We start from the raw sequence: 26808 nt of genomic DNA, 5'->3' as shown, positions 1-26808 counted from the left end.
ATTTGCAATAGGATTGAAAAGTTTAATAAACTATTAGCATTTCTAGGCATGGAACAACGCATAACTTTTGATTTCGACGGTTTAACGAGAGAGAAAAAGTGGAATAAGTCATATTTGCCCCCCCGCGCCCGCGGTGAGCTTTATCTGTGGCAAAGTTCGCTATCGGTATTCATAAACCGGGATCAACTTAGCTTTGCACCCCTATCGTGGAAATGGCCTGAACAAGCCAGGGTAATTCTTCCAGAAGAAACAGTTATATTTTAGAGGTGAGTAAAGTAAAAAAGGGGGTTCAAAGGATTTTAGAGGTACGATGTTATAAACACTGTAACATTTTTCAGAGTGCACAAATCGCTTTGGACCCTTTGGCAAAGTTGTCCCCCGGAATATGAACTAGTAAGGTCCTTAAAAAAACTGGTAAAAATCACGAGGAATGGGCGGATATGCATTTTGACAGATTGATTTAATTTGGTGATTTCCAGACTCAAGTTAGTTTTTTTTAGAAAACTCTTATAGGGTAAATAAATAGTTATCCGTTGTATCGGAATTTTCAAAAATGTTCTAGCTGTCAAAATCCTCATGGGTAAGCATTGAAAATTCGTAGTCTCACATGTAAGTTCAGTTATTCCAAGACTCAGCAGTGAAAAATGTCGAAACATTACAAATCAATCTAAAGGATGTATTAGACTATGGCAAACGTACAAACAAACTCGCCAACACACAAACTTTTTGACAGTTTTTCGGTAGGCCTGCATTTGTTTTGCTTTGTTTGTAAAGAAGCTAGTCCAATATGGCAAACAAACAAACAAACAAACTCGCACTTTTTTGTGTTTGACAGTTTGCCAAACTCGCAAACAAAGCCAAATGTATGCAAGGTGACGTTTCTGCTAACAAATGCAGGCAAACAAACAAAGAAGGCAAACTGAAAATTGTCAAAAAGTTTGTTTGTTGGCGAGTTTGTTTGCCATAGTCTAATGCCTCCTTTAGCAGCGCGCGTCCGCTGACACCGGCACCGCTGTGAATTCTGCAAAGTCACGCTCTTTCTACGTAAGAAGATCCATTTTTGATAATTTGTTTTTCACTTAGTCCACGGCTCACCGGTTATGCCATTGGGGCGACCACGAGTCCGGTGCCATAATTCCAATCGCTCCAAATTTGCTTTTGTTTTGATTGCGCGCGAGCGCGCGCGTCTTCTCCGGCAATCACACTCCGATATCAGCACATGCCGGCCACATTTTAATACGCCGCCGCGAATCTATGCCAACAACTTTAACCCCAAAAACTAGTCTTATCAAACAAGCAATCGTAACAGCCTCGACTTACCTTGAGCGTCGTCCCCTTGCGGATGCTGTCCAGCAGTGCGGACCGGTTGTCGTCGACGACCACCGGGATGGCGGGGGCTTGCGCCTTCGGCATCGATCCCATGGGCGGTGGCGGGGGAGGGGCGGCGGCCGACGGTGGAGGTGGCGGTGGTGGGGGCTAAAAATTTGTTAGAATTTTTTCGATTAGTCAGAATTTTTGCTTGAAGAAGAGAGTTTACTTACTGGTCCGGGAATCGGTGCCGCAGGAGCGGGTGGTGCCGGCGATTCCTTGTGCTGCTGCTGCTGCTGGATCGGCGGGGGTCGGGAAGGCGCTTGGTTCACCTTGGGTGGGGTCGTCGCCGGCAGTGGGGGCAGTGTCCGGTTCGGGGGCGGTGGCGGTGGGTTCCGTTGCTGAACGTTTCCGTTGGGCTGTTGGGGGGACTGTAATTGTGAAGAGTCACCCAATTAGTACGATGTGACCGTGAAAACGACTCCGAAACCAACCTGCTGGGTTTGCTGCTGCTCGTGGTGGTTCCGGATCGGGACGGGCGGTGGTCTCTGCTTACGGTTGTTGCCGGACTGTTCCGACTTCATCGTGTCCAACACCTTGTGGTTCTGAATAAAGTCGTAGATGAATTCGCGCGTCTCGCGATCTTTCAGCTGCGTAGGGGAGGGGTGGGGAACGGAACGGGGACAGCGGCATCGGCATCGCGTGAAAACAGATGAGAAGAAACAAGAAAAGAAAAAAACGAACGCAACATTATAATTGGTGGTTTGGTTTACTGACGGTACGCACTGCACACGGTGCGGCGGCGCATGGACGGACGGACGGAGAGCGTAACCAACTTTTCTCGCCAAAACAAAGTATGTTAACAGGTCCACCACGCGGTGGGCAACATAGATAACGAACCCGCGCTTAGATGGAATGATGCTTGGCTTGGAGAGAGAAGCAGGGTGGGCACTCGGGGATATTTATTTTCACAGTAAAATTTGGTTAGGTAGGTATGAAAAACAGTGTTTGTGTTGACAAAAGAAAGCTGCTAACGCCTACTAATACATTATTTTTAACTAATTGTAAATAAAAATGTAAGAGAAAATCTCCAACCTTCATGATTTTTTTGTGATTTGGCTATAATAACTTATCTTCTAAATATACGAATCTTCTTACAAACTTGAAGAATCCATCAACATAATGTTACACTCTTAAAAAATTACCTATTTTTTATTGAATTTGTTTAGGCCGCTGCAAGTATTTTTTTAAATTTTTGTCGCTTAAAAATCTGCCTGAAAAATCAAGCGGTCAAAACATTTTTTTCGGAATCATTCAAATTTATATGAAAGTATTAGATATCTTATCAACTGAAAACAGTTTGAAATAAATATTCTGGCGATAAAAATCATTTTTAAGCATGTTTGGTCCCATTTTTTTAAATTTTCGGTGAAATTTGGGTAGTTTGGGCCACAATTTTTTTTCGCTGATATTTTTTGTCGAAATTTATATTTTATATTGGCGTATAATGCACTTTAAAAAAAATCTTTTTTTTAATCAAATAGAGCCTGACATTTTACTAAATTTGTAAATAAAAGTGAAACCCTTTGACCCTTTGAATGACAATTTACATAAGGTGTGAGAGGTATACACTAGAGTGTAACAAAAATGACTTTTTGACGGGCATTCAGGGGTTGGTTCCGGTGGGGAAATGGAGCCCATATCCCAAATATGAGTATGATTGGACGTAACAGGAGCTGGAGCTTTGCAATTGGGTCCTAAAATGAAGCTTAGATTGCTGATATTATTGTTTACAGCGATAAAGCTTATTTTTCTGAGTACAATGACCTTTTGTACGACCACAAAGAGTTTAAAATGGATTTTTAAATCAATTTGGAAAAATTAACCCCGCGGTCCTTCTTGACAGAAAAGTTCCTAATTGACAGCTCGTTCCAAGGGGACCATAGTTGATCCATCGAAAAAATGTTGTCTTGTCAAATTTTTTTTTGCATTAAAATGAAAAAAAGTGATCAGAAATGGTTTTTAATCGTGTTTTTTACCATTGTACATAAAAATTGACATAGGGCTTTAGTACCCAATTGAATTCAAAATTGGACTTAACTAGCAAAAAAAGATTTTTTTCAAAAATGACAATTTTTGCGGCCACTTAAGCGATTATATTCAACATCACTGGCGTGTAAGCCAGATCCTTGCGCATGTTTTGGTATGTATAACATTTTGAGCATCCTAGAGCTTGGTACAGGCCTTCAAAGTTTGGCATTTTTTAGAAAAATTGGCGATCTGGCCTACACGCCAGTTATGTTGAAATTAAACGCTCCAGTGGCCAAAGTGCCTCAAAAATTGACATTTTCGAAAAAATCTTTTTTTTTTGCGGGTTAAGTTCCATTTAAAATTCAAATGCAAATCGCCAGCTCCTGTTACGTCCAATCAAGCTCATATTTGGGATTTAAACTCAGTATGCCCAACGGAACAAACCCCTGAATGCCCGCCAAAAAGTCATTTTTGTTACATCCTAGTATACACTTTTGTTTACCAAAGTTATGTGCCCTAGTAAAATGGAAGGCACCAAATGTAATGTTTTTTTAAACTTTTTGCCCTCAGCCTTGAATTTGGCCAGAGTCAAACTACATAAACATTGAAAAATATTTGCAGCAAAAAAAAAAATGCGAAAAATACCTTATTTTTAAGTCAAAACTCATCTGTTTTTTCGAAAAGGTATAAGGTAATGTTAAAAAAAAACGTCGAAAGTTTTTTATTGTAAATATCGACAAGTGCAGTAGATCCGAGAACATCCGAAAATATATTACAAAACAATAAAGCGGCCCGCCCTACTGGGTTGTGTTTACAGCAGAGACTGTGAACGGACTGTGTATATGGAGCCAGTTACACTCGATAATGACATTTGAGAAGGGCGTAAGTGTTTTAAATATTTTTGTATTTCGTAATTTAAATATTGCTGTATCTCGAAGCCGTTGCATCGTGTCAAAAAGTGGTTAAAGACAAACTTGTAGGAAATTTGACGGGCTTTTAAAAAAAAAATACACTGAGACTTTTTGATTTTTAAGTTTAAAAGTCAAATTTGAAGGTGAGCCCACGAATTTTTTTTCGTTCAAAATTTTTGTGAAAATAGCCTAAGATGTGACAAAAAGACTCACGAAAAATGCAGGATGGAGCAACTCACCTTAAAAAAATACAAAAATCCAGACAATTTTACATAAAAGTCTCCATATTGACAATTGTCCTAAGTTCAATCCTTGTGAAGTTACAGCGATTTTAAAAATAAAAATGTTTAAAAAATAAGTTTTTTGATGGTTTTTGGCAATTTCTATATGAGGACTTGATTTTTCAGTCTCGAAAATATTTTTACCGGAAAGCTCATCCAATTTCCCATAAGATTATATTAATAAATATATATTAAAAAATACCCCTTTTTCTTGTGAATCAGAAGAAAATCTTAATTGTTGAAGTGTTTAGGCCGTTGCAAATATTTTTTGAAGTATATGTCCCTCAACTCTGACCAAAGTCGAGAGGGATGGAGGGGGTCAAAAAAATATAAAACTGAAATTACAAGCCATGGTTTAAACATTTCAATGAAATATTAGTCTTAAAATCCCTGGTGTAAAATGTTCATCTGTTTTGCAATCATTTTTAACTTCTAAGTATAGACGAAAGTTGTTTTTTAGCAAAAAAAAAACTTTTTGCGGTACTTTACAATAATTCAAAACATTTTTTAACGAACTCAAACATGCTAATAAAGCAGTAAAATGCATTTCAAATATTTTTCAGTTGATTAGAGAGCGTTCTTGTATTACGTAACGCGGTTGGCGGGAGGGTGGGTCGGAAGCTGTGTTACGCTCCATACAAAGTGTTCCAAATTTGTATGGAAATTTTGTTGCGAGTGGGAAGGGGTTAAAAAATATTTTTTTTGCGTTACGTAATAAAAGAACGCTCCTTTAGATAACAAGATCATGACAACATCATCAATGATATTAATTTCTGAAAGCAAAATAAATACAAAAAGTTATACAACATAGATAACTGGGTGATGCAATTTGCTTAATTTTTTTAAAACTAAAACTTAGTTTTCAAAAAGTCTGCACTTTGATGTTTATTTTGTATGCTAAAAATTCAACTTGAATTATAAAAAAGTGCAACAATCATGTTGTGATTTGCTTTAAATTTGATTCTGATTTTTTTTTATGTTTAAAGAATTTACAACACACTTACAACAGAAATGAATGCAATTATTGGAAAGAAGAAAAACTAAAACAAAAAAAAATATTTTTATGAAATTTTCCCGTTTTCTAGAAAATTACATTTTTGATTTGTAGCCTTAAAAAAATATTTATATGAGATTTATAAAAAAGAAACTCCAGAAAAAAATTGTGAGTTGTTGATTTGACCTCTTATTACTTACATAATTAATAAAAAAAATCACAACAAAACAAAATGTTTAGAGAGTTTTACATTTTGTATAGCTTTTGTTTAGGTTTGTTTGTGAAATAAGTAAAATTACACTTAAAAATATGTAATTTTTACAAATTTACAGATGTAATTTTACACATTATTTCTGACACAAAATCTGTCAAAATTCCTAGATGTAATATCGTCATGATTTTTTTTATAGTGCGGAAAAAAATCAGGAGTTAACCAAACAGTGTATCCCGCTCACTTTAACAGAACTTGTCAGCACCAAAAAAATAGACTTTTTCTATGTTCCAATTTAAAATATCCCCCTTTCCACTCACATGCTGATCCCGCACACCCGCCTTCTCCAGGAACGGCTTCAGCGTGTCCTCCTCGCCGCTCAGATCGAACCCGCTGGTGGGACTCCATCCAACGTGCGTCACGTGCTTAAAGTTCGACGGCATCCCAATGTCCTCCTTGCGCAGCTTGCCCTTGGCCTTATTCTTGGTGGGTCGCTGGTGGGGCGTCATCGCCGCTGCCGCCGCCGGTTGCTGCGGGAAAGCGGCCGCCGTCGGGGCACCAACTGAAGGAAGAAAAGGTTCAAAGAAAGGGAATTGTTAGTGGGATTTTCGAATGTTGGGGAAGTTTGTGCTTACAGGAAGGCTTGTGCCGCAAAGTGACAGTATTGTCAAAGGCATTGTTTTGGTTCGACACTGGTGGGGGTCGTGCCGGCGGTGGGTCCTTCCGGGTACTGTTCCGTTTGATGCGATCTGCAAAAAACACAAATATAAATTATTCAGAAATGTATAACCTATTCAAGCATTTCCTTAAAATACTGTTCAATTAATAAATTTTTAGTAAAATTTGGGTTTTGTGATAATTTTTATTTATTTTTTCAGCTCAATTAATATTTCACAACACTAATTTTTTTTTGTCTCACTGTTTTTTTTAAATATTCTATTGAAGTAAAGAAGATTGTCTCATTGCTTTCTTTTTGCATTTGCTGCTAAATGTAACAAGTTTGCTTCACAGCATTGCTGTCCAAAATGACAAGCTTGTCTCACTGCTTTCTAGTTTCAATAGCTGTCCAATATGACAAGCTTGTCTCATTGCTTTCTTGTTTCAATAGCTGTCCAATATGACAAGCTTGTCTCATTACTTTCTTATTTCAATAGTTGTCCAATATGACAAGCTTGTCTCATTACTTTCTTGTTTCAATAGCTGTCCAATATGACCAGCTTGTCTCATTGTTTCTTGTTTCAATGTCTGTTCAATATGACAAGCTTGTCTCATTACTTTCTTGTTTCAATAGCTGTCCAATATGACCAGCTTGTCTCATTGCTTCTTGTTTCAATGTCTGTTCAATATGACAAGCTTGTCTCATTGCTTTCTTATTTCAATAGCTGTCCAATATGACAAGCTTGTCTCACTGCTTTCTTGTTTCAATAGCTGTCCAATATGACAAGCTTGTCTCATTACTTTCTTGTTTCAATGTCTGTCCAATATAACATGCTTGTCTCATTGCTTCCTTTTTCTAATGTCTGTCCAATATGACAAGCTCGTCTCATTGCTTTCTTTTTCCAATAGCTGTCCAATATGACAAGCTTGTCTCATTGCTTTCTTTTTCCAATACCTGTCCAATATAACATGCTTGTCTCATTGCTTCATTTTTCCAATATCTGTCTAATATGACAAGCTTGTCTCATTGCTTTCTTTTTCCAATACCTGTCCAATATAACATGCTTGTCTCATTACTTCATTTTTCAAATATCTGTCTAATATGACAAGCTTGTCTCATTGCTTTCTTTTTCCAATAGCTGTCCAATATGACAAGCTTGTCTCATTGCTTGCTTAATTCAATAGCTGTCCAATATGACAAGCTTGTCTCATTGCTTCCTTGTTTCAATAGCTGTCCAGTCTGACAAGCTTGTCTCATAGCTTTCTTATTCAAATGTCTGTCCAGTATGACAAGCTTGTTTCATTGCTTTCTTGTTTCAATAGCTGTCCAAGATAACATGCTTGTCTCATAGCCTTATTTTTCCAATAGCTGTCCAATATGACAAGCTTGTCTCATTGCTTTCTTATTCCAATATCTGTTCAATATGACAAGCTTGTCTCATAGCTTTCTTTTTCAAATGTGTGTCCAATATGACACGCTTGTCTCACTGCTTGTTATTTTTTCCATTGATCCCAATTAGATAAGATTATCTAATTGATTCGAATTCATATGCAACATAAGCTAGTCATGTCTCACTATCAACTGATTTCTATATTGTTTTAGCAGAAGTACAATTGACCAAATCTGTCTCAACACTTTAGTGTTTCAGTTAATGTCATACGTACCAACCTTGTCTCAATACTATCTTTTTTAAATGTTCTCAAAAAAGCCCAACAAAACAAGCATGTCCCAGTTCCTGAGACAAGATTGGATCGTTGTCCAATAACACAAGTGTGTCTCATTGCATTGTTTTATTTCAATTGCTGCCTTTTATTTTTTCTTCAAACTCATGTCCAAGTGACCGAGTTTGTCTCACAGCTAAGTTTTTTTTTTCAATGTAGTTTGAAATTAAACCAAACAAAACAAGCTTGTCTCAACTTTTGAGACAAGAAAAAAACACTTCTTTCTTGTTTCGATTGCTGTCCAACAGGTCAAACTTGTCTCATTCGTTGAAATGAGACAAGCTTGTCCTTTACAGTTCCAAATTATTTACAAAAAGCAAATGTCTACATCCGGAAATCAAAAATATTGCATCAATCTTTACAGCAAACCTTCGCCAACTTGTGGCACCTCAATTTGTCTTTATCTTATCTTATCGTTTTATTTCAGCGACTTTGAAATCCACTCGCAGATATAAGAAGTGTGTTATCAGTCATTCGACCACACAGGTTGTAATTAGCGAGTAGATTTCACTCAGAATCCAAGGAAAAGCCCCTCGTGAAATCGATAAGAAGATAAGATTAGCTGGCGGTGATTTTTTTTTGCGTAATTATCTGTTGGCAAACCTTAAACCGAACCTAACCTCTATAAGCTAACCATAACATCGAAATCGCAACTCACCATCTCTTCGCCGGTTTCGGTTGTGCAGCGTGCTCGTGGTGGTGTTCATAAACGCCGTAGCTTCGTCCTCCATCGCAAAGTTGAACGCCACGATGCCCTCCTAATAAAAAGTAAAAAAAGCAATTTTGATTTAGTTTCAAAAACGGCCGCGCTAGCGACGCGCGGCGCCACCGAGCGCGCAGCTGTCACTTTTGCACGCTAAAGTAATACTAACCGCCCCCTCGAACACGATCAGGAACGGGCGCGGCTTGGTGACGTCGAGCTTCTCGTACAGCTCCTGCTCCCAGACCTGGCGGTTCGTCTTGAGGCAGTACAGCCGGAAGTAGTACGACTTGCGGATGTTGTCCTTGACGAAGCAGAGCGCGCCGGTCCACTTTTTGACCCAGGAAGCGTGCGCCGGCGATTGCGTCAGGTACAGCTGGACCACGGCCGTGCATTGGGTCTGATATCAAGTCGTAGAGATCGGAGTAGGCCGGCGAGAAGATGCATGGAAATGTTGAAGAGAAAGAGAGAAAAAAACAAAGAGGAAACAGTCAATTGCGTTTGTTGGTCGGGGTGGTTGATGTTATTATTGTTGTTATTATTTGTTGTGGAGCACTATTTTTGCGCGAGATGAAAGTGAAACTGGAGCACAGAGGCAATAATGGTTGCGGATAGCGTTTGTCTAAGCGCAATGGGGGCACTCAGTGTGCAAATTTTGATTATTCCGAGGGGGACACGTGCAGTTGAGTAATATGAATTGAGAGATTTTTTGGAAAACCATTTTAACAAAAGTAATTATCTAAGGTATCAGGCTTCTTTTTGATATTTTTATACATTTAGGTAAACCTGTCAATACTTTGCCTTTCCTTGAATGTTATTTGCCATCAAATTAAGTGTCAAACTCCAAAACAAAATCAAAAAGTATTACTTTTCGATACAAATAACGAAAAGTGGAGCTTTTCAACACTCAAATGGATGCTGAAATAGTAGTTTATGCAACAAGTTGCAAAAAGAGGATTTTTTCAGCACGAGTCGTACATTTATCCAACGAGGTTCACCGAGTTGGATAAATACGACGAGTGCTGAAAAAATCAAGTTTTGCAACGAGTTCCATACAAAATTTTTTTGCAATTCCGAAAAACACCCATTGAGTGAAATTTTAAGTCAAATTTTCATGTATTTTGTCAATAAATCGTTCAAATCAAAAAAAAATGTTGAAAAGTGATACTTTTCGAAACAAGTGCTGAAAAGTTCAACTTTTCAGCACCCATTTTAGTGCTGAAAAGTAGAACTTTTCAGCATTTATTTTGAAAAGTGTTACTATTCGATTCTGTTATTTTTAGTACAGAAAAGTAGGCTGTTTCGTCGTTCAAGAATGACAGGAAAAAGAAGTATTTTCACGACGGAATTGCAAAAAGTACTATTCAGTACTATTATTATTGGTGATGAAAAGCAAGCAGTTTCATCAAGTAATGGTAATTAATTGAGGATCAATTTTCAAGATATTTCATACATTTCTTAATGTTTTATATTTTGACTTTCGGGTTTGGACCAAAGAGCCTATGTGTGAAAATATTTTTGTCACATTCCTCGGAAAATTTCACATAACATATAAAAAAATAACCATACATTTCCGAGATATGATTTTTTGAAAATAAAAACTGACTTTTCGACGCGTTTTCAGTTTTCATACGACTTTTTTAAATATTTGGCTGTTTTTTTCGGATCTCAAATTATGTTTCCTTAAAGGCAAACTAATCACCATTCATTTGCGTCCAAGACAGTTTTAATCGGTTGAAACGGCCCAGATTTATGATTTTTTGAAAAATGTGGTTTTTGCGAAAATTGACGAAAATTGCCGTTTTTTGGACCACCCTAGCACGGTGTAGGTCACCCTAACGGCCAAATAAAAAAAAAAACGGATTTAATTATTTCGGATAAGGAACCCCCAGAAAAAAATTGAGCCCGATTGGAGAACTTTTTTATCGGTTTAGGCTCTTTTCAAATGGAGTTGCTGTATAAGTAGTTCAAAAGTTATGTATAAAAATGTGTTTTCGAAAATATCCAAATGTTAGATAAGTGACCGGATCTCGACTCAAATACCATCTTGTTTTACCTCGTTGGATAGGTAGATAGGTTGAAGATCTGGCAACCCTATCTCAAGTTATGACCACTTCAGTCATATTAATGTATTTTTTAGAAAGTGGATCTCACTTATCTGTATGTAAACATTGTCCGGATCCCTCATCCGACATATGGTTGGATAGGTAATCAAAATATTTTCCAAAGTTTCAAAAAGTTCAAAGATCTGGCAACCCTGCTTTTAATTTTGCATAGTCTTCAAATTATTAAAGCCAAAACTCCTAAATGTCGCAATTTTTTCAAGATTTTTTTTGAATTTGGATGAAACTTTGTCTTTTTTTAAGGAAAAGCTAAGCAGCCTCTAAAAGTTTTATTATTGAGAAAAATTAGTTGTTCTCATTGGCTCTTATTTTAGAGCTAGCGATATCTTTGAAACTATTGTTTAGATTTTCAATGTTACCAGTATCAGATTTTGCACCAGCTTAGCGTAAAATATGCCTTTTTCGGTTTCCCAACAACATAAAAAAATAAAATTTAAACGTATTTTCGGAAACGAACTTTACTGTAGTTTAAAGGGAAATAAAAAAAACAAGATTTTTCCATGTTTTGAATCAATCAGAAAATCCCTTCTCAAGATACAAACTTTCGAATATTAACATGCCAATTTGTATAAAAAAAAACTAATGATCCAAAACGGCTTCTTTTGACATATCCAAAAAAATCATATTAAAAATCTCGAAAAAAAAATTGCAAAATTCTACTTTTATTACTCAGTTGCTACACAACGGCATTGCAAAAAAGTTTATTTAGGGCTACAATATTTAAATTTGTAGGTATATTTCCTCTTAGTTTTGATTTTCATTTATATCATTAAATTGAATTAAAAAAAATCTTCAACATTTAAGAATAAAATCATCAAGCATAAAAATAATTCTGAATTTTAGGAAAAAAGATTAAAACAAATACAAATAAATTACAAAGGCGCACAATTTCCAACATAGGTTATTTTCCCTTTAGATTTTTCCACTGCACATTTTCACACCTTTTAAAATCTCACATCACATTGCTAAACGAAAGGCAAATCCATATAAGAGAGTGTGTAATCACGGGAATCGAACCACACTATTATCACAGCGATTGATGTGTAGGATGCGAATTCAATTCAACTGTGTGTAGGTATAATGGACCAATAGGTAATGATGGTGATGCTCTGGTGAAACAGAAACAAGAGAGTGAGAAATAGATGAATGGTATTGTATCTTTTGCGAGCAAAGTACTGCATTCCGATGATAGTGTTGAACAAGATGATGTTTTGAAAAGGGCACATTATGAATAAAAAATGTTTTTTCGAATATTAGGTTTTTTGGTAATAAAGATTTTACTTTTTGAAATACGCCTTTTCAAAATAACTTCCAGCAAAATATAGTCAAATGTAGTTCAGTGTCTACTTTTTTCTTCTTTCTTTCATTCCCTCACCAATGTAAGTGTGTGATGGTTTTTCTTTCTTTGCATAATAAATAGGTAGCGCTCTGGCAGCAGGTTGGTGCTGGTCATAATGATGACGACGTTGATGATGATGGTTCCGCGTGTAACGAGCGGAAGAGATGATGAGCGCGAAAATGAGAGGAAAAATGCCTCTGCTTTTTTTATCGCTATTATCGTCCCGCCATCAAAACAACTCACAAAGACACACACACGTTGAGACACTGGAACGATTCCGTCTGCGCTTTTTTGTTTGTTGTGAAATGGCTTTTATTTCATATGTGAAGTCATTTGCCAAATTATTGTGCGTTTACTTATCTAGCCGGTTTTTGTGTTCGAATTCCGACAATTAAACGCTCATCTTCCGAATGAAAAAGTGGTTGCTTTGATCTTCCGTGGTTTATGAGTGTGTGCTTTGTCTGCTGTGTTTGGACTTTTTTGATTGTTTTTTTCAGACTCTTTTTTAATGTTTAATCAATAAAATTTTCATATTTTGATTTAGAGTGTTTTTAAAGCGTCCTTAAAAAAAGATGTTTATTGGACCTTTTAATATGTTTTCAGCTATTTATTTGGTAATATTTCGTTTGCATTGCATAACATTTTGTCATAATCGCATACTTGTCCCACGTAGAATTTTAACATTTTTAGTTATTCGGACCAAATGGCTCAATTTAACATGAAGTTTCCTCATGAAAAGGTGCAGTGTTAATGCTACACGCATAACCATAATGACGAAGAACTTCTGATAGTTGAAAAGTACGTCCCCTTATGAGTTTAAAAACGACATTTTGGAATACAGTCCAGACTCGATTATCCGAAGGCCTCGGAAAAATTTCCCTTCGGATAATCAAATCTTCGGATAATCGAATCACGAAAAACAGTTTTTTTCGCTGTCACTACTTTAAAATTATTTAGAATTCAAGAATCCAAGATGGCGGCCAAAATGGCGGTTATAAGACTTTTTCTTTTCAATAACTCTTTTTTAATTTAAAAGACAATCAAGTATTCAATTTTGACAAAAATTGATCGTAGAACTCAAATTTGATCTTAAAAGTAGAGCAATTCTCTACGAAATCGGTCTTTTTTTATTTATAATTTTTGTATTTATTATTTCGAAAGGAACTTTTTTGGTGCCTTCGGTATGCCCAAAGAAGCCATTTTGCATCATTAGTTTGTCCATATAATTTTCTATACAAATTTGGCAGCTGCCTATATAAAAATGATATATTCAAAAATCTGTATCTTTTGAAGGAATTTTTTGATCGATTTGGTGTCTTCGGCAAAGTTGTAGGTATGGATAAGAATTACACTGAAAAAAAAATATACAAGGTAAAAAAATGGTGATTTTTAATTTAGCTTTTTGTCACTAAAACTTGATTTGCAAAAAAAACACTATTTTTATTTTTTAGTTATGTTTTAGGGGACATCAAATGCCAACTTTTCAGAAATTTCCAGGTTGGGCAAAAAATCTTTGACAGAGTTATAATTTTTAAATCAATACTGATTTAAAAAAAAAATATCAACTTTATTTAAAGTACTTTAGTGAAATTTGGTAAAATGCACCGTTTTCAAGTTAAAGCCATTTTTAGGATTTTTTTTAAATAGTCGCAGATTTTTTTTTTTTTTAAATTAGTGCACATGTTTGCCCAGCTTTGAAAAAAATATTTTTGAAAAGCTCAGAAAATTCTCTATATTTTGCTTTTTTGAACTTTGTTGATACGACCTTTTAGTTACTGAGATATTGCCATGCAAAGGATTTAAAACAGGAAAATTGATGTTTTCTAAGTCTCACCCAAACAACCCACCATTTTCTAATGTCGATATCTCAGCAACTATAGGTCCGATTTACAATGTTAAATCATGAAACATTCGTGAAATTTTCCGATCATTTCGAAAAAAATATTTTCAAAATTTTTAAATCAAGACCATCATTTCAAAGGGGCCAAACATTCTTTATTACTCCCTTTTGAAATGTTAGTCTTGAATTATTATTTTTTTCAAAAAAACGCTTAAAATCCATTTTTTAACCAATTTTTTGATCTATGAAAAGCATTGGAGAGAAGAACTCTTAAAATTTTCAGAAAATTTATGGGTTGGAAGTTTTACTTGTTTTATGTGACTTTGCCAATGTTTTTTAAAAATGTATTTTTTAGGGGTCATCTTTGGCTGTGTTTTTTTTAACATTTCCTATATTTTAAGTAAAAAGAAGTACCTACTACCAAAAACAAACATAATCTAAACAAGATAAATGCAAATTAAAATACTAAAAATGAAACAAGAAAAACATAAAACAAGAGAAGTAAAGTTTTTCGTAGAACAAAAGTTGCTCAAAATGACCTCTTAAACACGGGAAAAATAAAAATATTCGAAAAAAATAATTTGGGCAGTAGAGGGTTAACATTTTAAATCGGACCATTAGTTTTTTTTATAATTAAACTTAGTCTGATAAAAAAATTAATTACTTAAAAAATAATAACTTTATTTTGTAAAATATGCTTTGTAGTTGAAACATACAGTTTTTAATTGTAAAATAAATTCTTTTCGCACATTTTTGCACTTTTAAAAGGGGCTCGAATGAAAATGTAAGGTCAATACAGTCCCCTATTTTTTAACGTTTATGTTAACTACTCAGCTGTTTCAGTTTGTGATTTTCACGCCAAAAATTGAAAATTCTTAATTTTATAAAAAAAATACTGCAAAAATTATTCGTTATAGGCATTTAGAGGAACCATATATTGAAAAAAAAAAGATAAAAATAAATGACAGCAATTATTTTCGCGAATGTTATCAAAGACAAAAAAAAACAATCACTATGTGATAACATTCGCGAGAAAACAACCTCTGCAATCTGTCTTTATCTTGTTGTACCTTGCTGGTCAACACAGTGTTGCATTTTACAGTGGCTCCCCCTCGTGCACTGAATAAATTTGAACGCCTTTTAGTTTGCGCAAACAAAAATTAAAAATTCATAAGAAAAGTGACTTTCGACACGTAACGGACTGTTTTTATCATTACGTCAATGGGCGTTATTTATTTCGAAACAAAACACTGCTAATTAAAAAAAAGTGCAAACATTGAGATTTTAAACTGTACGACTCAACTCAAGCAGGTAATTTAATCGTTTTCAATGAAAAAACTGCATTATCATCGTTTATTTCAAGCAAATTTCCTTTTCTTTTAGCCATTGATAGGCAAAGAAAGCAATCAATGCCTACTTGGTTGATTTTGTTCCGGCTTTGTGGTTTACTTTCTGAAGTTTAATTAAATTTGGTAGATTATCTTGCTGGTGGGTCCGGAAGATAAACGGTTCGCTTTAGGGATGGATAGAACTAATAGAAAATCACTATTTAAGTTTAAAGTTTCTGTTTCAATCGATCTGAAAGAGATGCTTTCTCCAAAATTTCGGTTGCAAAACCACATTTTCCAACCTGACTGCCAAGAGTCGTCGTGCATGTAACATCGATTATAAACCAGCATCATTATTATTCAATTTGCTGCTGCTGCTGCTTTTCTGGAAGTGTCGGCCGGTTTTCCTCTTTTTTTTCCTCATTTATTTCTGCTTCTTTTAATATTTTCGTTCGCCAAAGATGCAACCACCGATGGAAATGGCGAGATATCTGGCAAATCTATTTGCCATCGAATCGGTGAGCAGGTATCGATCGGCGATCTCATGTGAGTGGGTTTCTGGTGTGACTGGGAGGAACCCCGGGGGTGGAAGGCGAATAAAAAATGGAACTTCCTGCTTTGGGTCAGTAACCGGACTGGGTCAGTTGTACACACTCGCGGAATTGACCGCAGCAGTCGATTTTAATGGGGAATTGCAAGGAGTACCAAATTGAAGATAAAAGTTTTTTGGCTCGTTTTGGGGAGTGATTTTTGAAATTTTTTGGCTAGAAAATACAATTTTTTCTCCCTAAAACGCCCTGACATGCCCAAACACAAGCTTTTATGGACTATGTCTGTACAGGAATTTGTTCAGGGGACATTAAACTATAACTTGAAGCCCAAGGCGACCAAATTTAAATGACTTTAGTATGACTGTTACTCGCATTTCTGAAAAATACTCGAAAAATGCACTTTTTTATTCAAGCTCCGCGCGCGAGTTGTAAACCATTTTTGGGAATTTTTTGTTGTATGAAAACATTGTTCCTGACATCCTAATCTATCATTCTAGGGGTGAGCACCGAAGATTTGACAAATTTTCGTTTTTTTGGGACGGCCTAGTCTACATTTATGAGAAATACTAAAATTACAATCATCTTTACCAAAAATATTTGAATATTTATGTTGGATGTATGAACAAAGTAAAAAATCATGGCAATAATATATCTAGGAATAGGTAGATCTTTTATGTTAGAATAAAATGTAGTTTTACCTCTGGAAATGTATAGTTTTACCAATTTTCTGGTGTAATGTCGCTTTTTTGTCTGACTTGAGGTAAAATTACATCAATTTTTTAATGTGTACCTATTTTTTTACCATCAATTATTGATAGTAACAATTTCAAATTCAATTAATTTGGCATAACATTAGTGCATAACTGTTCTAAGTTTAGTTTATGTTTCAATTAGGTAAATTACTTAAATTGACTAGACCCTCTTTAGTTACGTTGAAATGCACCTGTCAATGGGTTAAAACAAAGCACAAACAGAATCACCAGAAATACCCAAAACAGATATTGGAAACACGTGTGTGCATAACACCTTTGCATGAATGCAAAATATATTCAACAAACAAAAGAAAGAGAGGGGCGCGAGAGTGTGTTGTGATTTGCATAATCAAAAATTGCACACACACCATGAATATTTTTTATCCCCGCCGCGAATGTGTCATTTTTTGCACACGAAAGAGAAGGCAACAAAGTTTGATAATTGTGCCAAATCACGGCATTAATATGTTTATATGTGCACAATCATCGAAACAACGTGTGTGCATGCCAAATAAGGCTGTTATCGCACTTTTTTTTTGCAAGCAAAAAAAACTATTAATAACAAAAACATGTAAGCAACAAGTCGGTCTAAGTCAGTGTGTCACACGTGGAGCGAGAAACATATTTTTTTTTTTTGAGGGCACACGATTCAGTATATATTATCGAATTGGGCTTGATCTCAAAACTTGTTTAAAAAAAAAGGCAGAGAGTGTGGAGCAAGGACAAACCAAACATGTTTCGGAGTGAGTCCTCAAAATTGGCATAAACCGATTAAGAATCGGCACAACAACACAAACACACCGGTCTCGGACTGGACCAAATGAGTTATTGGTTGGTGATTATGGGCTTTTTGTCGACTCTGGTGACACAGATGTGGAGTTATGTGTTATGTATTTCTAATATGCGCATAATTTTGTCTTTTTGTTTCATTTTTCTTCTTTTCAATTCATTTAAAACAAGAAGTACCAGCTGTAATGAGTGTGTTTAAAACTGAAAAATATATGATTTTGCGTTTTTGTTTTGTTTTTCGAAAATCGTTTTGATTTTAAAACTGAACAATGCACAGTATTTGAAAAATGTTTGAATTGAGGATACAGAAACACTCAAAAAATCTGTGCAATGTTCAATTAATTGATCTTTTTTTTCTTATTTTGTTATCTTGTATGTTTCCACAGTACATTTCCATAACTTAATAATTAAATCAAAATGTTTGGCCCTTTTGAAATATAGGTCTTAAAAAAAATCTGAAAAAAGTTTCAAACGAGTTTTACTTTTCAAAATTAAAAAGTTTCCAAGATATCATCCATTGAAAATTGACGGCCAAATGAGTAGCTCTTAGACAAATTTAAAAAAGGAATGAATTTTCTCAGCTTATCAAAAATAATAATTTTGAAGATGGACGAGAATGGACACTGTTTAAAAGAAGAAGAACAATTTTTCAGAAAATTTTAACCTAATAATGGCTTGAACTCGAGAACGCCCCGAATGACTTTAATTGAATGAACTTTTTGATTCCAAATTTAATTTTACATAATTTTTGGAAGCTTTTTCGTGGGAATTTCAGATACACACTAAAAAATAACTAATTCAAAAAATCATAAGGCTGTTGCTAATAAGGCTGATACTTATTGGATGAAACCTTGAGGGGGCTTTCCTATCCAAATAAGCTTTTTTTCATCATAGTTTTATCAATACAAATCTCCCAAAAGTTTTAGCATCTATGCATACAAAATTTCTATGTAAAATTGTGAAAATGAGTACAGTACAGACTCGATTCCGAAGCCTCGATTATCCGAAGTTCAATTATCCGAAGGTTTCGAATCACGATCAAAGAATTGTTTTCGTATTTTTTTTATTTTTTTATATTTATAACATCAAATTCGACTTCTGTGACCCAATTTATTCAAATTTGAATATTTTATTGCCTTTTAAATAGAAAAAATAATCATTTTTTCAATATGTATTTACCGCCATTTTGGCCGCCATCTTGGATTTAAAAGTTCTAAATTATTTTAATGTAGTTTATGGGTCAAATTTAAGCTCGACCATCGAAAATAACCCAACGAAAACAATTTTTTTTTCGTGATTCGAAGTGAATTTTTTCCGAGGACTTCGGATAATCGAGTCTGGACTGTATCTTGGAAAAGCATTTTTTCCGGTTTTTCATTTTTTATTTATTTTAACTGTTGCTGTTGTTGATTTTAAAAAGTTATTTTTAGAGTATATCAAAAATTTTCACGAGAAAGCTTCCAAAAATAATGTAAAATAGAATTTGGAATTAAAAAGATTAGGCCAATGAAAATGTTTTTCAAATTTTTTGTCCCTCGGCTCTTGCGAGGGGAAAGAAAAAAAATAAAAAATAAAAATATTGAAATAAAAAGCCATTATTCAACACTTGCATGAAACAAGTGTTTTAAAATGCATTTTACACTAGTTCAGTTGTTTTGGCATCATTAGTTTTCAAAAAATGTAAAGATTTGACAAAAACAAGAATTTTAGCGAAAAAAAAAATTCAAATGATTTTTAAATTAACTTAACATTGCTAAAAATTATTCTATACGCAGGGGAATGCATTTAAAATTGGATTCAGCTTATTCCACTTAAATTTTCACTTAAATTTTGATGTTTAAAAAATATTTTTTTGTCCCCTGATTTTTCGGGCCAATTTTGCAGACAAAAACTTTAAATAAAATTTGTACCAGCCTTTAATCATTGTGACCGTTCTTGAGATTATTTTAAATGTTGTTGTTGTTGATTTTATTATGGGAACTTTAATCCTATGGGTCATTCGCTACCGTATTTATTTTATTTTTTTTATTTTGAATGTTTTACTTGAAATTTAAATTCACGGAAATCATTTTTTATATGCCATTGTGGACCATAAACGGTAATTTTTGAATAAGGCTATCTCGAAAAAAAAAGTTGTTAAAATTTAATGACATTTCACAAGTGAGCAGTTCTCTACGAAATCGATCTTTTTTTTAAATTTCAATTTTTGTATTTTTTAATCCGGCTGAAACGTTTATGGTGCTTTCGGTATGCCCAAAGAAGACATTTTGCATCATTAGTTTGTCCATAACATTTTCCATACAAATTTGGCAGCTGTCCATACAAAAATGATTTATGAAATTTTGAAAATCTGTATCTTTTGAAGGTATTTTTTGATCGATTTGGTGTCTTCGGCAAAGTTGTAGGTATGGATAAGGACTACACTGAATAAAATGATACACGGTGAAAAAATTGGTGATATTTAATTTAACTTTTTGTCACTTAAACTTGATTTGCAAAAAAACACAATTTTTTTTAATTTTTTATATGTTTTAAAGGACATAAAATGCCAACTTTTCAGAAATTTTTAGATTGTGCAAAAAACCTTTGACCGAGTTATGAATTTTTGAATCAATATGATTTTTTCAAAAAATCGAAATATTGATCGCAAAAAATCATTTTTCGATGTAAAATCGAATTTGCAATCAAAAAGTACTTTAGTGAAATTTTGATAAAGTGCACCGTTTTCAAGTTAAACCCATTTTAGGTTACTTTTTTGAAAATAGCCGCAGTTTTTTTTTTTAATTGGTGATTATGTTTGCTCACTATTGACAAAATTTTTTTTGAAAGGCTGAGAAAATTCTCTATATTTTGATTTTTTGAACTTTGTTGATACGACCCTTAGTTGCTGAGATATTGCCATGCAAAGGTTTAAAAACAGGAAAATTGATGGTTCTGTAACCCAAACAACCCACAATTTTCTAATGTCTTTTCACAAAAAATATTTTCAAAAATTTTAAACCAAGACTAACATTTTAAAAGGGCGTAATATTGAATGTTTGGCCTTTTTAAAATGTTAGTCTTGATTTCAAAATTTAAAAATTTTGAAAATATTTTTTTTAAAGATCGGAAAATTTCACGATTGTTTGGTGATTTTTTATTTAACTTTTTGTCACTAAAACTTAATTTGCAAGAAAACCTTATTTTCAATTTTTTTCATTTTCTGATATGTTTTAGGCAGGGTTGCGAATGAGCGAGCGCTCACGGAAGAAGTGCTCGCTCCAGCTGGAGCGTGAGTTTTTATCAGGTAGCTCGTGCTCGCTCACGCTCACCGGAGCGTTTTGCGCTCACGTGAGCTGGTGAGCCAAAGTAGGTAATTGTTTTTCCCTGTTGAAGCATCTGCCTGCTTGAAACGAAGTTTCTAGAACTATCTCAGCACAGGCAGCAAAAACAAACAAGAAAGTAGTCAAACAAACAAAAGTAAGCAATGAAATGGATTAAGTCGGAGAACCGAATTAGCTAACAAAGAGCTAACTCATTCTTAATGTAAACATTCATTGACGTGAAGAGATGCACTGATATGTACAAAAAATTGAATTAATTGACAAATTATGTTTATTTTAAGTTTTTTGAATCCGACCTCAAGCGGTTTTAAAAACACTAAAAAAAGTAAAAAAATAAAATTTGTGTTAAAACCAGCAGTAAGCATTATTAAAGTTGTAATAATCCCTCATATTCGGAACATTTTAGAGAATGTCCATATTCAAAAAATCATTTATTGAATCTGTAATTGAATATTTTCAGAGGCTTGGTAGCGGAAGTGTTAAATATAATTTACTTGAGAGAAGAGCCTCCCTTTATGTGGTAAAACAAAACAATGACAATTTATATTATTTAATTCAAATGGGTTATTTCAAACATTAGCAATTTGGAAGTTTTTTTGTAAAAAAGGAACTGTTTCAACAATTTTACCCTATTTTCTAGAATGAGAAAGAGAAAGATTAACTTTATAAAAAATGATCAGCCGTTTCCAAGCACTGAACGATTTATTAAACGGAATGACGTTTTTAATTGTTGCTCATTCTGACCCGCACGCTGGAAAGGTAGTCAACAAACTGTTTAGGACCATAAAACAGTTTAATGTTATATTTTAATCAACCAAGCACATAACATTGAATCAAACTTACCACAGCATACATCTTCTTGAATTAATTCATTGTTTTGTTAGTTTTTATAAGGTTTTCAGTCATTTTTGTTTACGCGCTCACACCTTTCCCCTGGCAATTGTCTCTGCTTGCCTTAACTATTATTAAGGTAAGGCTGATTAATTAGAAAATATTTACATTTTCAACTCTGACTGTAGGTCTCCAATATGATTTGACCCTTGCGAATCCAATTTACTATTCAAAAACATAGTTAATTAAAATAAGCTATTACAATTAATATATAAAAAAAGTTCCTAAGTGATGTTTTCCCTGACATGCTGCGCCTTCAGCAAAAAAATAAACTAGTATTGAAAAACAAAAACTTTCTCAAAAACGAAAAACGATTCAATTCGCGATGCTTCCAAAGTGAGCGCTCCGTGAGCGAAAAATGAGCGCGAGCGCGAGCGTGGGGCAAACGCGAGCTGAAAAAATCGGAGCAAACGTGAGCGCGGGCAAACGTGAGCTAGCTCGCGCAGCGCTCCTCCTCACGCATGAGCGAAAAGTGAGCGCTCACGAGCGCGTGAGCGCGTGAGGATCGCAACACTGGTTTTAGGAGACATCAACCTAAAACATATCAGAAAATGAAAAAAAAATAAAAAAAAAGTTTTTTTTTGCAAATCAAGTTTTAGTGACAAAAAATTAAATAATAAATCACCAAATTTTTTTTACCGTGTATAATTTTTTTCCAATGTAGTCCTAATCCATACCTACAACTTTGCCGAAGACACCAAATCGAAAAAAAATCCTTCAAAAGATACAGATTTTTGAATTTTCATACATCATTTTTGTATGGACAGCTGTCAAATTTGTATGAAAAATTATAATGGCTTTTTTGGGCATACCGAAGGCACCAAAAAAGTTTCAGTCGGATTAAAAAATACAAAAAAAAAATCGAAGCAAAAAAAAGCAAGCAGGTTTCTTTCAGAAGTTTTGATATTTTGATAAGTGAATTGAAGTCAAAAATCGGTAAATTTAAAAAAGTCATTAACCTGCCAAACAGACAGGAATTTCTCCTATTTGTCCGATTTTCAAAGTCTGTAGAGAGCTTTCTCAGCTTTTTAAAACAATATATAGTCTCAGAATTGAATTGAAATTTCCAGAATTAGAATTTAGTGATATCTTTTTTTTTTTAACATTTATATTACAATTCAATTAAGTATTTTTATTAGAATTTTGCAGTTCTGTTCCAGGATGTTACATTTGCAATTCAGAGATATGGAGAAATGGACTGAAAACGGTTGAGAACCACAGCTATAATTGATTGCCCAAGTTTGTTTTTGAGAATTAAGCATTTTGAATTAGCAAATTGGATGTTGCATTTATTCCACAAAATTAAACCGATTAATTTTAATGGAAAGCAAAGGTGCGATTATTGTATTGCACACAGAGAGCAATCTTGCTGCATTGCTTAGCACAAGTTGTTTCAGAGCCGCAGCAGCTGCAGTTGCATTTAATTAGCCTCTTCTTCTTGTGCATCATCAGATGTGGGAGCTTGCGACTGTTTGCAATCGAAATCATTCGCAGCTCGATTTCGCCTTAATTTTGCGTAAGGTTGGTGCGGTGGAGGCCGCTGCCCTGATGCAACCAGCCACCCATAATTTGACCAATTTTGTTTACTTAATGGGCTGATGCCAGCGGAGTGATAGAGAAAGAAATGGAAATTTTGCGATGAGGTGGAAAATCACCATTTTTGGATTTTGAGACGCGACGTGCGGGGTAAAAGCATGCCAAATTTAAACGATCTCCACCTCGCTAGTGGTGAAAAGTGAGTGTGACTATGAAACTAACCATCCTTATAGTCCAATAGAGCTTGGGAGGAAGCAAAACCAGATTCAATAACCGGTTAATGATGGCCAGTAGATCGATCGCGGAACCTAGGCCAAGTTATGCTCTGGGGTGCGATGAAATTGGTCATGTTTTTTCATGCCTTTTCTCCCCTCGCACACACATAAAAAAATACATTATTCATCATCTGCGGCTAGGAAGAAAATGTGTCTGGTGGCCGCCAAATGAAAGTGAAAAGTACCTTGTATGCTTTTGCATGCTTTTGGAAGGTACTCCTTGCCTTACTGTCACACCAGCTAAAAAAGCAGCAGGTGGCCTTTCGTCAAATGCCGGAATCAGCAGGGTTTTTTTCTCTCTCTCTATCGGTCTTGAGGAAGTGTCTTGCACGACAGAGTCGCGAGGTTTAGTACAGTTGGAATGTGCACCTTTTTGTTTTGACCACCCTTCTTTCGCCTTAGTTGTGAACTAGTTTGTATTTCCCGTTTTGCCAACTGCATACTAACGATCGATGGTTGAGTTGAGATTTAAAATTAGTTATGGTCTTTTTTCGATACTTGAGAAAAAATTAAAGATTTTAAAGATTTTTGTTTTAAACCACAGAGCAATTCTCTACGCCCGATTTCATTGGATTTATTATTTATTTGGTCAAAACTTTTTAGGGGAGTAGAAGGAAATTTGCATCATTGGTTCGTCCATACAAGTATTCAAACAACTTGGGCAGCTGTCCATACAAAACAAATGATGTGTGAATGTTAATATTCGAAAATCTGATTCCTAACTTGCATAGGGATTATCTGATCGATATGGTGTCTTCAGCAAAGTTGTGGGTAATGAATAATGATCAGGACAATCCAAGTCATAGAATTTATTTTTTTATATGTTTCAAGGACGAAAAATTAACATCTTTTCAGCAAAAGAGAAGCATAAATAACAAAAAATAATGGAGATATTTTTTTTTTTTTTTTTTTTTTTTTTTTGGGAGGGTGGTCCAGCCGCACATCGTTGATGTTGAAACCTCTAAACTGGGCCCTCGTCCTGTCACGTCCGTCAGTAGTCTTGTCGTACATTACAACTAGAATCAGATCTGCCAATGAATTAGTACACTTCGACCAAATAAACACTGACGCTGTATGGATCTGACTCTAGAATAAATGCACAGTTGTGTGTTATTCATAAGTCCAAAATGTTCAATTATTCATTTAAGTCCCAATATTCATTTGCTAACTACTTTGGATTGAAAATCTAAATTTTAATCTAAAATCCTCTAAACTTAATGTTCAAAACTAAACGTTCCTTTAACTGTTGTAGTACTACTTCTATCAAAAAACAATAAACAATTGTGAACTGATATACAAATAGGATAGAAATCGCGATTTGAAAACGAAATGACCATTTACGTCAAAAGATCCGTAGTTCCTCGATTCGCAACAATGGTCAATACAACCATAATCCGAAAACCGTTAGTTCAACAGATCAACGAATTTTGTCCGATATCATTACATTATTGATTGATCGAGACTCTATGGACAATTTGACATAAAAGAATGCCTAGTATTCTATATCAATCAAAGTTTATTGACAGCATTACTCTAACTTAACAATTGCAACTAAATTTATCATCAAATAGATTTGGAAGGCATACAGATTTATTTTAAATGCTAATGCTAAGAAACAAATCAACTGTACTATCCTAAAGTCCCACCTAAATCCCACATTGTGATAGTGAAAAAGTCACAGAAGCAGCGGTGTCTTGTGCAATTGTGATATTTTCACTATCGGAGAACTACCTAGTTCACGAAGACAGCTTATCGGTCAACGCTTAAGCCCTGGGGCTACGCCAAAGCGAGTTCTCGTAGCATGAAGTGGTGTCCATAGTGCTTAAAAAAAAGAATGTATACCCAAATTTTAACTAATGCACTAGGATCAAATCATGCCCCTTGACTTTACAAGGCCCAGGGAACAAAAAATAATGGAGATATTTCAAACAAATTTTGATCCATCAAAAATATTTAAAATGTCCCCCAAAACATTTTTTTTAAATCAGTTATAAATGTCAAATTAAATTTGAAATCGAAAAATGCTAATTTTTTTTAAGGATTTGAAGGATAACTTTATTTTTTTTAAATAGTGTCCATACGTCAGTTTGTGAAATTATTATTTTTTAAATAATTTACAACCTAACTCCGCCTTTAGACGGGCTTCGATCTAAAAAATCGCCAAAAAATCAATTTTCCAACCGATTTTTGATCTTTAAAAAGCATTGGAAAGAAGAACTCTTAAAATTTTAGAAAATTTCAGGGTTGGAAGTTTAGCTTGTTTTATGTAATTTTGCCAATGTTTTTAAAAATGTAATTTTTTAGGGGTCTACTTTGGCTGTATTTTTTACTAACATTTCCTATATTTTCAGTAAAAAGAAGTATGCAGTAATTTTTGTAGTGTCCCAGACTATGCCTCTACGCATTTTTTTGCAATTTAAATGATGATGGTGCCATTCTATAGCAGAAAATGTGAAAAGCATGCAAAAAATTGAAAAAGTTACTGTAAAAACGTGAAAAAATTAGATAGGCAAAATGTAATTATATTAGATGGTAGAATAGGCCAAATACTACAACAAAAAAAAACAAACATAAACTTAACAAGATAAATGCAAATTAAAATACTAAAAATAAAACAAGAAAAATATGAAACAAGAGAAGTAAAGTTTTTCGTAGAACAAAAGTTGCTCAAAATGACCTCCTGAACACGGGAAAAATAAAAATTTTCGAAAAAAAAATTTGGGCAGTAGAGGGTTAAAACTCTACTATAATAATTTTGGCACTTTAAAAATCGGAAAAAAAATTGTTGGGATGTAGCATTGCATCGAGTTAAAATTGAGCTAAACTAAATTAATCATTTTTCAACTAAAAGTAGCTTGAAAACGATTGGTCTTATTTTCAATGTTATAAAAACAGATCTTTGTTAAATTTTCAGAACCCACGAAAAAAAAATCTTTCAGAATTCCTAAATAACGCAAACATTTGAAAAGACCAAAAAAAAACAAACTTTAACCCTCTGGAAATGCGAGGCATGATTTAAAAATTTTAAAAATACAGTACTTGTTCTGTAACTGGGCTAAGAACGTCTCCGAAAGCTGCTCGCTAACTGGGCTGAACGAAAAATGACGAGGGGCAAGCAATTGCAATGCTTACTTCACCAATTTGTGAAATTTTCCGATCTTTTCGAAAACAATATTTTCAAAATTTTTAAACCAAGACTAACATTTTAAAAGGGCGTAATATTGAATGTTTGGCCCTTTTGAAATG

At 34.4% G+C, this 26808-nt stretch overlaps 1 protein-coding gene across 5 annotated transcripts in view; it reads right to left on the bottom strand.

Moving 5' to 3' along the window:
* Positions 1–26808, bottom strand: part of LOC6038460 (neural Wiskott-Aldrich syndrome protein) — a 45831-nt gene that overhangs the window by 5100 nt on the left and 13923 nt on the right. For all 5 annotated transcript variants that reach the window (XM_038266823.1, XM_038266825.1, XM_038266821.1 and 2 more), the window contains exons 3-9: positions 8988–9215; positions 8774–8873; positions 6372–6485; positions 6057–6298; positions 1803–1958; positions 1542–1739; positions 1321–1476 (exon numbers count right to left, since the gene is read on the bottom strand). In XM_038266823.1, coding sequence (XP_038122751.1) covers positions 1321–1476; positions 1542–1739; positions 1803–1958; positions 6057–6298; positions 6372–6485; positions 8774–8873; positions 8988–9215 — 1194 coding nt within the window. The remainder of the gene's footprint in view (positions 1–1320; positions 1477–1541; positions 1740–1802; positions 1959–6056; positions 6299–6371; positions 6486–8773; positions 8874–8987; positions 9216–26808) is intronic.

This window comes from Culex quinquefasciatus, chromosome 1, assembly GCF_015732765.1.
Source record: "Culex quinquefasciatus strain JHB chromosome 1, VPISU_Cqui_1.0_pri_paternal, whole genome shotgun sequence".
NCBI classification, from domain to species: domain Eukaryota; kingdom Metazoa; phylum Arthropoda; class Insecta; order Diptera; family Culicidae; genus Culex; species Culex quinquefasciatus.
The sequence above is the reverse complement of the archived record's forward strand: the minus strand, read 5'-3'. Positions and strand labels throughout refer to the sequence as shown.